The sequence below is a fragment of the Schistocerca cancellata genome, chromosome 1 (genome assembly GCF_023864275.1).
Source record: "Schistocerca cancellata isolate TAMUIC-IGC-003103 chromosome 1, iqSchCanc2.1, whole genome shotgun sequence".
In the NCBI taxonomy this organism is placed as follows: Eukaryota; Metazoa; Arthropoda; class Insecta; order Orthoptera; family Acrididae; genus Schistocerca; species Schistocerca cancellata.
This window is the reverse complement of record NC_064626.1, coordinates 91988151-92000984: the sequence shown is the minus strand read 5'-3', so window position 1 is coordinate 92000984 and position 12834 is coordinate 91988151. Positions and strand designations below refer to the sequence as shown.

Below are 12834 nucleotides of genomic sequence, written 5' to 3'. Positions count from 1 at the left end.
TTAGGTGAATATATTATGCGAATGAAATCTTAAGAAAGCATCATATTTTCATATGTTCGAAACCAGAACTCTGTCTGAGATCTCTAATGCGAGATAATTTGAGTTAAATGTAACGCACAATGGTCCGCTCGGCCGTCAGCTACCAATCGGGCGCCGAAACAGTTTCGGCATGTGAAATAGATTGTTGTAGGTTTGTAATGAAACTGTTATTAATTTTTGCGATCCACCAACGTAAGTCTAACGCAACCAAAAATAAAATTAAGTATTTTTATCACGGCGGGAAAACGTATCTTAAATGGGCCAAACTTCATTGTTTTTATATTGTAAACAGCAGTATTTAGTACTGCATGCTTGAAGTGAAATTCCTTTGAAATTAGTTGCTATTAAGACCTTATCATTGAAGTTTCAAAACCTACGACGATATAATTTTGTTTCGTTTACAGATGTAAACTGCGCACTCCAGAAAAGTAGCTGGATCCGCCTGCCCAGCTAGCACTCAAGCTTATTTCAAGGTGGATATTGAGTTTAGGTTCAGTTGAAAATTCAATATTGAAAAATCAACCTGTTACACAGCTTGTTTCAAGGTGGGTATTGAGTTTAGGTTCAGTTGAAAATTCAAGATTGAAAAATCAACCTGTTACACAGTTTACATCAAGCTGTAAAAATTTAGCTTGAATTAAAATAATTTTCCCAAGCTTGAAATAAACTGTAATTTCCCTGGAAGGCTGTACAGCAGATGCGCGCGCAGCATAGCTTCCACAGACGTCCACGGGAAGCGCCACAAGCGTTTATATGCCGTGACGTAAGGGTGTTGTGTGTGACGTCATGACGGCGCGGAGTTTGGTTTGAGTGTGGCTGTCTCCAGTTCTGTTATATCTTATTTTATTTACTTTTCTGAGCCTTGCTATGTTTACGGCCATTTTACCTTTGTGACGCGCGTTAATGGTTGTGGTTTGTTGACAAGTTTGTTTTATACTAGAAAACAGTTCGGTACGTTAATGTTACAAATGTTAAATATTACGTAACGTAAAGTTACGTTTACGGCCATTTTACCTTTGTGACTCGCGTTAATGGTTGTGGTTTGTTGACAAGTTTGTTTTATACTAGAAAACAGTTCGGTACGTTAATGTTACAAATGTTAAATATTACGTAACGTAATTAATTAGATTCAATAAATTCAGATTAATATTTATATAGCTTAAAACAAGCTGTAAATACCAGGCTGTATTCCACGTGTGTAGATACAGCTGGAGCCAAGCTTGATAAGTCAAGCTTGAAATATAGCTTGAACTCTGCCAACTTTGATGTTTGTTTCAAGCTTGAATCCAGCTAACAGGCTTGAATATTCCAGCTTTGATCAAGCTTATATACTTGAACTTTACAGCTGGAAACAAGTTTGAAACCGGCTTACTGTGCTATCTGGGTGTGCATCATTTCTACGCGGGTAATAGAAAAACTCCACTGATGTGCTCTCGTCGCAATGATGATTTCCTGTAGTGCCACTGGCACTGCAGTCATGTAATGAAATCATCATCTCCTCCAAATAATTTTCCAAAAGAATTTCATTGTTCAAATGTGTGTGAAATCTTATGGGACTTAACGGCTAAGGTCATCAGTCCCTAAGCTTACACACTACTTAACCTAAATTATCCTAAGGACAAACACACACACTCATGCCCGAGGGAGGACTCGAACCTCCGCCAGGACCAGCTGCATAGTCCGTGACTGCAGCACTCGGCTAATCGCGTGGCTAGAGCTTCATTCTGTCATGCTCTTTCCATGATGTTCTGCTATGTTCGACGGCTATCTTCAGTTTTCAGCGGTGACGTTCCTGACAGCTTCTCTTGTGAGTGCTTCAACTGTAGAGAGGCTACATTTATTATTATTCCTAGCAACGTAATCTTTAATTTGAGCCCGTATCAGCTTTATTGGGTTGAAATGGCAGTGGTGAGGTGGTAGCCTAACGACTGCATGTCTATGTTTTTTTTGCCAGTTCGTCGATTTCGTATAGGGGGAACTGCCGTTCTCCCATAAGCTCCTCCTTGTCAATGTCATCACTTATATCGGCGTTCTGACGCTGAAGTCAAACAATCATTTTCTCCTTCCGATTTGCCATGGTAGATGCCTTGTCAATAACAACTGAATTGTAAGGAGCGTTATATAGTAAAATTTTTGACTTTTTTCCAAGATTTGGTATTAGTGAATCTTCAAACAGCTTTGTAAATGTAACGTGGTTCATTTCTTCGTGATAATCTCCTATTTTCTTTGATTTGAAAAGCAGGAGACTGCGGGATTACTCTGCAAGGTGCCTGCATGAAGAAGAATAAGTCTACAACTCTTGCCAAAAGGCATTGCCATTGTTCCTTTAGTTGTGTCGTTTGTCCAACGTCTTGACAACGTGACCACATTTCGTCAAGCCACACCACTTCGTCGATATTTATACTAGGGATGTCCCTTAAAAATCGTCATCGCCATGCAGCTATATCCTCCCTCTCCATCAACAGTTTACGGCCACAGAAATGTCCATAATGAAAGCCAAGGCTGTGTAAAACTGTGCACAGGGATGAGCAACTGCCTTGAAAAAGTCTGCAAAAAAATCGATATTGGCAATCACTTATCCATATGACGTTTAGTCCCAGAGATGTTACGTTTCGATGGTTCTTCAGCTTCCTCTTCTTTGTAGAACATTTCCTTTCCATTATTCACAACTTTTTTTTTTTTTTTTTTTTTTTTTTTTTTTTCAGAGCTGCAGCATTTCTGATCGACAGAACACTTTGGTAACGGAGAGGAGTTTTTCACTCTCGAATTAGGCATGTTACACGCAAAACGTTTCTCTTGACTGCACTCGTTTGGCAGTCTCCTGGCCAAGAGAACGACGTCGAACTTTTCCACTTATAACTTTGGACGAACTTCCCGCATTGAGTGCCACACAACGAATATCTGTAACAACTCCTATATCCGTAAAAACCGAACACATAGAAAGTCACAGGGCGCAACAATCACACAGGACAGCAAGCTGGCTTCAAATGTAGCCCACTGCAAGCAGAAAGTGTTGTCTGGGGGTAAAGGGTTTGGCAACTTCGGGGATTTGCTGCAGCAGCAGGTAGCGTGGTATTGGCGGAAAGTGACCCGGGCCTGATGCGTGGGTTCCTGCCTCCTTACCGCTTCCGTCCTCGCTGTCAATCACAGCTGTCAATCCTAAAATAATTTTGGATATGCTATAAAAATCATTGTTTAGTTTCATCGATTATTGGTACGATTAATTGTAATGGTGTAGAACGAGTCATTTTACATTAACATTCTGAATAATGAATGTACCATCATAAATATTATATAATAGTTTGTCTACAATTATTAAATCAATTTCAAGTTTAGTTTTGGCTACACCTTTTATTATTCTGCACAGCAAGTCTTTTTCCCACACTTTCTTCGTACCTCTTCCTTTTCGATTGTCGTAAGTTAGATGATGTACACTATCGAATGTGTTGAATATGATGTTGACCACATAGAACCTCGTTGACAGCAAAGAACCAAAGATGTAGCTTAAGTTTGGCATTTTAGGCATGTTTTGTGTGTGCTACTAAGAGCATGTTTAATAGTTGTATGGTTGGGATTTAATATGTTGTGATATATTGTTGAAGGAGAATGGCTAGTAATTGGTCATCCCCAATTAGAGGACTAGTGGTCGTTGGTTCAAGTGTTGCTGTTTGCGGTTGTGCTTATTTAATCTACAGGTACTGGAAGCAGAGGGACGCGAGAAGTATCGACGAAGGATTTGAAGACGTTTCTCGTGTATGTAACGTAATTTAACGCTATAGTAGTTTAGGTGACTGATATTTTCGCTCGTAAACTTATTACACTGGCAGCGCGTCGTAAGAAGATTGACATTCTATAAAATGCTAATGTGTTTGGGGCCTACAGTGTTGCCCTTTGGTTCCCATTTTTTTAGGTGTTTATAATATATTATTAAGCACTATTAAATAACGTTACCCAAAAGGAATAAAACATAAAGTGCAACAAAGGTATTTTGGCATGGCGACGACGACAGCGGTAATTTTCACATGATTATAAAATACTTGTTCCTATGATAACTTTTATCAGTTGCCTATATGGACGTTTCATCCCTCCATACACTGACCTAACATGGTTGCTTCATGTTTCCAATAGAATTGTTTGTATACATTGTGCAAATGACAAGAAATCTAAACATTCGACGATGGAGCTTCAGTAAACTGTAGACACCCGGAATAAGTTTTTCGTTTTTGGGGTAAATGCAGGCTGTTGCTGGACTGTTTTCGTTTTTTAAACATATGCCGAATTAAATGGGCTGAATCCTGAAAAAAAAATTACCCTATTTAATGACTTAATAGTTCAAAACGTATCGTTAGGAACTCAAATTATAGACTGATCGACCACCATGCCAATTTATATCGTGTCTTGCCACTGCATAATTGACATAATTTTAGATGATTTAAGTCAGCTGTTCTGTTGGGTAATATGCAATACAGGCTATACTAGCCCTTCCCCATCATCCAGTTCTCAGTGACATGGCATTGTCAAGTACAATAATTGTTGGTATGACATAATTTCTGGTTGCATCGAGCCTATTATCAGATTATATACAGAGGGTCATATTTATGAAAGAATCCGAAGATTGTAGGCTACTCTTAAAAGGATGAGTGATTGAAATTATTGGGTCACAGTTGTTTAATTTTTTTTATTTTGTAGAACCAGTATAACAACAAGACCTTTCTCATATGTCAGTACATAAAAATTATAAAGAATGCATTGAAGTAATATGGTAACACTGATGTGCCAGCATACGATGCTTATTTCAAAAAATTAGTTTGTGGTAAATGGGAAAGTTGATAATTTATCTGGAATTGTTGGGGCATTTCGCAGTATTTTATTCAGTAAACGTTTGACATTTCGAAGTTAAACTTACCATAGTTCCAGTGTTTAATAGTTGTCATGTACTTTTTAATTTATGAGTAAATATAACACTAATGTGTTGAGGATAGCCACTAATGACATGTAAAGATTTTATTATTTTATGTAAAAACTAGTTTATTAGTATTTGGTATACCGTGTGCCGGACCGAGACTCGAACTTAGGACTTTTGCCTTTCGCGGGCAAGTGCTCTACCGCGGAAGAGCTTCCGTCAAGTTTGGAAGGTAGGAGATAAGGTACTGGCAGAATTGAAGCTGTGAGGATGGGTTGTGCTGGGGTGGCTCAGTTGATAGATCACTTGCCCGCGAAAGGCAAAGGTCCCGAGTTCGAGTCTCAGTCCGGCACACAGTTTTAATCTGCCAGGAAGTTTCATATCAGCGAACACTCTCCTTTGATGTGAAAATCTCATTCTGGAAAATCCATGTTCAAAATGTGAGATGATCAAGTAAGAAATAGTAACCAAATGTTTCTGTTGGCTACTTGCAGCAAATATGGAAGTGTCATAATGTGTCTAGAAATCTGGGAGTGGTTCATTCATGAATTCTCCAATTGCACTGTGGTAGTAGGAGGGTATTTCAATTTATGAATAATAAATTGGGAGATGTATGCATTTGGTATAAACTGCATCTTCTAGCAATAAATGCACCTGAACAGTTCAAATCGGTGAACATAGAGGGACTTGTAACCATAAAGCATCAATGGCTGCTAATGTTGAAAAATGAGCCAATTGTTTCTACTGAGCAAATATGACAAGAAATTGGCTTCCATCAGTCTGCCCAGTGGCAAACACAAAAGTTCTGGAGAGCAAGTAGATAGAGGATGCCACAGTTTCAAGACTTTGTTAGGTATGAGACATATGCCTCAAGGGATAGCAAATTATGAGAGGGACACACCATGGTTCAATAATAGTGGTAAACAATTATAAAGACAGCTATATACATAGCATCCAGGGAATTTGAAGCAAAATTTTATGTGCCAAAATGTAAAGAGTCCATAGAAGTTGCACTTCTGTTTAAAATAGACTAGTGTATCAAGTCACATCTTATTGATAAGTGGTCAGTTTGAAAAGTAACTAAAGTGCATCAGAAGAGGAGGGTCAGCATCACAGTCAGGTCTACCATTATATTCACCAATATCATTGTGCGAAGCTCTGTTTGAAAATAAATTAAATTATAAAATCCTGACATTGATTAAAATAAGTTATGGTACCGCTAAGGCTATATATACTTGATGGCTGTAGACCTAGACATAAGGAAAACAATTCATGGCTTTATTCAATATTACACCTTCTAGGCAGTTGATGTCCTTTACCTTTTGGATAGAAATTAGTTTTTTTATATACCGTAACCACATAAATAATTAGGAAAATTTACAAAGCTTTGGATGAAAAGAGTTGATGTTTGCCATCAAAGCTTTCACTCATGAATATTTTGTAAAGCTTGAATACTGTACTTTTTCATCTAGTTAATGAAGTCCTTTTGAATATGTTTCCTAATTTGTGGTGCAATCTTGAATATTCTTGGTCACTCAAAAGCCATTTTCGGCCATGTGCATCATTGATAATTCATGATGTTCAGGTTGTATTCTGGAGTCAAAATAAGATGAAGCAATTTTTAGAGCATATTCAGTTTATTGGCAGAGCTCCACAATTACCTCCAGAACGTGACCAGCTTTACGCTTGTCTTCATTACCACAAAATTTTACCATCTCTGTGCATTAAACATAAAGCACAAAACAAAATAATGAATGTAATTTATAGCAACAGTGCAGTGGGCTTTAGAAACATACGTATTAAAATCGGTTGAGGGTATCTTGCCACTTCCTACTCCATTCCTTAACACAATCAGTGTCATACTGACACAGGGAGTTAAATGTGGTACAAAGTAAACAATTTTGTCGTGTAGGTTTGCTGATGACTGTAATTCGGTCAGAAGTGGTAGTGAACTTGGAAGAGCATTTGAAGAGAATGGATAATGTCGTGAGATTGTAAGATAAATACCAATAAAAGTGAAAGAAAGGTAATGGAATATAATTAAATAAAACAGATGATACTGATAGTATTAAGTTAGGAAATAAGACACTACAAGTAGTAAATGAGTTTTGCTACTTGGACAACAAAAGAACTGATGAATAGAGAAAGATGTAAAATACGGACTGGCAATATAAGAAAAGCATTTCTGAGGAACTTGTTAACATGTAATCTCAATTTGCATGTTAGTAAATGAAGGCAGGTTTCCGCATTAGCGAAAGAGTTGTGTACATATATGGCACAATTTGACGAAAAGGCTAATAAATGTAATAGAGCTGATGTCTAGAAGTTAAAATGTGGGTCTTCACATGACTATTATTTTGAGCAGAAAGAACGTGGTTTTAGCGTGTTTCAGGGAGCACACTTATTGTAGTACGTAAGCTCTCGGAATAGAAAAAAAGTACTTCATCACTGAAGCCGTTTTTGTTTTTTTAATGTAGTCTCCTTGTGGGTTAGTGCGCATGGTCCAACAATGTTTCAATGCATTGATCCCATCTAAAAAGTGAGTTTCCTCCAGGCCCGCAAAATAGTTGTCAACTCTGGCTATCGTTTCTCCATTTGAAGTGAATCTTCGTTCACCAAGAAAAATGTTCTGTTGTGGGAAGAGATGGAAATCTGACAGAGACATATCAGGTGAATAAGGGTGTGGCAGCAATTCATACTTTAGTTTGTGTGATTTTGCCATGGCGATGGCACATGTGTGAGCACACATTGTCTTGATGGAAGCTGGCTTTCTTCCTTGCTAAACCTGGCCTTTTTACGCATGTCTTTTGGTGCAGTTTGTCCAGGAGATTAGTGTAGTATTCTCCAGTGATTGCCTAGTGGGGAGATAATCTACAAACAGAATCCCCTTCGCATACCGGAACACTGATGTCATGATCTTTCCCTCCGAAGGAATTATCTTTGCTTTATTTGGTGGCGGAGAATCAGTATGTTTCCACTGCTTTGACTGTTGTTTTGTCTCTGGGATATAATTGTGCACCCAATTTTCGCCTGTGGTCACAAACAGTGCAAAAAATCTTGTTTGTTTCTTGTAAAATGGACCAAATATTGTTCTGATATGTCCATTCTCATGCATTTTTGATCCAGCTTCAAGAGTTGCGGCACCCAACTTGCAGATAATTTTTTCATTTCTAGTTCTTCACTTAAAATGTGATATACACTTTCAGATGACATGTGACAAGCATGAGCAATTTCACGCACTTTCAATAGGTGACCCTCAATGACCATTTTGTGCACTTTTGCAATGATTTCTGGAGTAGTGACACATCTTGGGCGACCACTGCTCAGATTGTCATCTAAGCTCTCCCGACCAAATTGAAATTCATTTGTCCACTTGGCAACAGTTTAATATGAAGGAGCAGAGTCCCCCAGTGTATTCTGGAAAATGGCATGAATGTCCTGTGCTTTCATACCTTTCTTTACGAAGTACTTAATCACTGCTCGAATGTTGATTTCTTTCCATCTTCGCAAATTACTACGCGGGAACAACAATAGAGCCATGTCACTGCTGCAGCTCTCTTCCAAGAGCACTGACCTGGTACGTGTTTACAGGCAACAGTCCAACGAGTTATCACGTGAAAAACTCATTGCACCAGCGCTGATATCTCATGGTGACTCTGAGAACTTTTCAAACCATCCTTGTAGTTAGTGTTTTAGGATTCCATCTGAGACAGTAACTACATATTGGTCAGTTGATGAAATACATTAATGTCCTTTTTTCCCAAAATTGATTCACTACTAGGTCATTTGTTATTAAATCTACCCTGTTTACTGTTCTTCTGTTGTGCTAAGTTTCACAAGCTTCCGTGTACTTCTTGTGTGAACTGTTTGTCATCAATGTTAACTACCATGTAGGGTTACAATTCAAAGTACACCCTAACACTTAAATTTATGTTAAATGTTAAGAAATTCCTCTTTTTCAGCAATGCTTTATCTTTCAATTGCCAATCTGTATTTTAATGTTCTCTACTTCTATTTTCATCCGTTTTCAAATAGCAAACCTCATTACTACTTTTTTTGTCTTATTTCCCCACCTGTCAGCATCACCTTATTTAATTTGACTACTTTCCATTACCTTTCTTTCACTTTTGTTGATATTCATAGATTATAATCTCTTCGCAAGATGCTATCCTTTCCATTCGAATGTTCTTCCAAGTTCTTTGCCAACTGTGACAGAACTACATTGTCATCAGAAAACCTCATAAGTTTTATTTCTTCTACCCGAGTTGTCTCTTTCTAAATTGCTCCTTGGTTTCTTTCACAGCTTGCTCAGTGTATAGATTAAAGAACTTCCGGGATAGGCTACAACTGTGTCTCACTCCCATCTCAGTTTCCCTGTCATGTCCTTTGACTATTATAACTGCTGTCTGGTTTCTTTTACAAGCTGCAGATAGTATTTTGCTCACTTAATTTTGCACATGCTATTTATTTTGCAGTTCTTCAAACTGTCTCCTGGAATAAGTCGTAGGGTCAGTATTGCCTTGTGTGCTCCAACATTACTCCAGAACCAAAACTGACTTTCCCCTAGGTTGGCTTATATGAGTTCATAATTTAGATAACATGGGTGGGGAAATAACAGCAGTCTATAGCACATTATCACTTGGTGAAACAGTCAAGATTGCAAATAATCATTTATTAAAAAATGATGACTGGTTTCAGTCTTTATGCTGGCCATTTTCAGATTTACAGCACCATATGTCCGAAGCCAGAAGTGCACAGAACAGTTGGGTGATGCCACAGTCATTTGTTGCTTTACCAGCAGTACAAATGATGTATGGTTTTGGCCTGCATGGTGGCCATCTTCAGATGTACAGCACAATAAGGCCGAAGCAGGCGGTTCACAGAACAGTTGCATGATACAGTGGTTGTTTACTGCTTTACTAGCAGTGGTATCTGAACAGTTCTCAAGGAATATCAGCCACTCTAGAGAGCTTGTTTCCATTTACTTCTTTCTGTGCACTATCAATTTCTTTTCAAGTATTATATAACCCATCTGATCTTCACCTAGTATGTCTTGTCTTTCCATAATGTTGTGTTAACGTTTGTCTCCCTTATATTGGTGCCGTATCTATCCCATCCATCTTTCCCTTCTTTGCTAAGTACTAGCTTGCCATGAGTTCGTGATATTCCTACGGCTGCTTCCTTTTTTTTAAAATGTCTCTTCAATTTTACTATAGATGGCATCTATCTTTCCCTTCGTCATGCATGTTTCTACAGCCTTGCATTTGTCCTCTAACCTTTCATACTTAGCCATTTTGTATTTCCTATTAAACTCGTTTTAATAGACATCTGTGTTCCCTTTCATTTGCTGCAGTTTTGTATTTCTTCCTTTCATCAGTTTAATTCAATATCTCACGTGTTGTCCAAGTACTTCTACTAAGCCTTGTCTTTTTAACATTGTGGTTGTCTACTACCTTCACTTTCTCAAATCTACCCACTCATCTTCAATCATATTTCTTTCCCCTGTTTCAGTCAATTGTTGACTAATGCTCCCTCTGGAATGCTCAACAGCCATTGGTTCGTAGCTCCCATCTCCATAATTTCCTACCTTTCGCCATTTTCTTCAGCCAGTAACCAATAAATTATGGTTAGTCCACATGTACCTCTGGAAATGTTTTATAGTTCAAAATCGTACCATTACGCTTTCAGTCTGAAACTTTCCAGTGTCCCCAGGTCTCTCCATGTTTACAACCTTCTTGCTTGATTCTTAAACGAAGTGTTATTGATGATTAAATTACATTCTGTGCAAAATTCTGTCAGATGACTGCCTCTTTCCTTCCTTACTCTCCCACCCTCTCTCCTCGATTCTGTGTTCTGCTATTTTTCATTCTCTTACTTTTCTTTCTACTCAATTCCAGTCACATGTAGTTAATTTTTTGTCTCCATGAACTATCTGAATAATTTCCTTTCATACCTTCTTCCAGTCTCATCGTCTGTGGTGCTAGTTGTCATATAAGCTTGCACTAGTGTGGTGGATGTTGTCTTGTCCTTGATAATACATTAACTGTGCTGTTCATTACATTAACCATACTGTTCATCGTAGCTTACTACATTCCTGTTTTCATGTTCTTTATTAGGCCTACTCCTGCATTACCCCTGTTTGATTTTATGTTGACAACCTGTACTGACCTGACCAGAAGCCCTGTTTGTCCTGCCACCACTCTTCACTAATTCCTGCTATATCTAATTTGACCCTGTCTGTTTTCCCTTTTTAAATTCTTGAACCTTCCAAAATGTTTAAAGGACATAACATTCCATACTCCGATCCATAGAATGCATGTCTTGTTTTTCCTGATGACATCGTCCCTCTAAGTAGCATTGGCCAGAGTTCTGAATGGAGGACTGTTTTACTTTTGGAATATTTTACCCTAGAGGATCCCATCATCATTAAGCTGTACTATAGAACTGCATGCCCTCAGCGAAAAACGGCAACTGATGTATTTGTCCTTGCTTTCAGCCATTTGCAGTATCAGCACAGTAAGGCAATGTTACTTAGTGTTACAAGGGCAGATCAGTCAGTCATCCGGACTGTTGCTCCGGCAACTACAGAATGAAAAGGCTGCTGTCACCCCTCTCCAGGAACCATGGATTGGTCTAACCCTCCTGCAGATACCCCTCCATTGAAGTTGCACCATGGGTACAGATATCAGTATTGTTGAGGCACAGTAGCCATCCCACCTTGATGCAAGGTCCACGATAAGTGAGGGGCATAATATTATAAGTTAACAATAAGACAAGATTTGACATGTGTAATAAGAAAAATTAGTAATTATATTAGAGAAGAGTAATTTGGATTTAGAGAATGCAGAGGGTTGAGAAGTAATGTTGGCATTGCCCATGCTATGGCTGTGAATAGAATAACTTAATTTACTTAGAACAACTTACCTTAGAAGAAGCTTATGAGAATGTGAACTGAGAGCTAATCTTCAGAACTAATAAGAAATAGGACTGGACTGAAAGGATAGAAGAGTTATTAATCAGCTGCTTCAGAACCGAAGCACTAAGGTAGACATCGGTAAGGTACAAGAAGAGCTCAGGATTAGAAAGAGTTAGACAGGGAGTTCCTCTGCCCCATGTATAATTAATGTGTTTATTGAGATAGCTGATCAGATCTCGAAGGAGAATAATATCTCATGGTTACAAGGTAGGTTGCATCAGATTTGCTGATGACCCCACAATATTTGTAGACTCTGAAAAAGAAAGGAATAGGTTTTGCCAATTGTTAAAGGCCGGAGAAAAAGTAGGAAAACTCTTGAAAGACATACAATGATGATTGACAATGAGAAAAGGAGTGAAAATACACAGTACTTTTAAGAAGCCTAAAAATGAATGACAGTCTTTATGCGTGTGGTTTGAGCATGAGAGAAGTTAACACAAAGTCAAAAAAATGACATGCCATTTGAAATGTAATTGTTTCTGAAGAGAAGCTGTCTGCTGATGAAACTGCTGCCAGTGGATTTTTTTCCGAAATTTGGAAACTTAGTACCCCTGCTGAGTCTGGCTTAAACTACAAAATGCTTCCTACAAGAACTCTTGCTGTGCAAAATAAGACAATAATAGTTACAAAGCTTGCTGAAGATAGAATAACTAGTGCTCTCTGTAGTTATGCCAATGGAAGTCACAAGATGCCTTTATGTGTGTTTGGAAAAAAAAAAAGAACCAAGGACATTCAAAAATATTAAGATGGGATCACTACCTGTATATTACTAAACCAAAATCAACATGAATGGAATACAGCCATTACAAACACCTGAAAGAAAGGAAGATTCCTTAAATGTGACATGTTGATAAAGACAATGTGACATCTCATCCATATGAAGATGAATTAGTGAAAGGTAAATTATGGGTTTATT

The 12834-nt window shown here is 38.1% G+C and overlaps 1 protein-coding gene across 1 annotated transcript in view; it reads left to right on the top strand.

Annotated features, from left to right (window-relative positions):
- Positions 1 to 3504: 3504 nt before the first annotated feature.
- The window catches only part of LOC126166016 (uncharacterized), a 38413-nt gene continuing 29083 nt past the window's right edge, over positions 3505 to 12834 (top strand). The window contains exon 1 of the mRNA XM_049920368.1: positions 3505 to 3792. Coding sequence (XP_049776325.1) covers positions 3646 to 3792 — 147 coding nt within the window. The 5' untranslated portion in view covers positions 3505 to 3645. The remainder of the gene's footprint in view (positions 3793 to 12834) is intronic.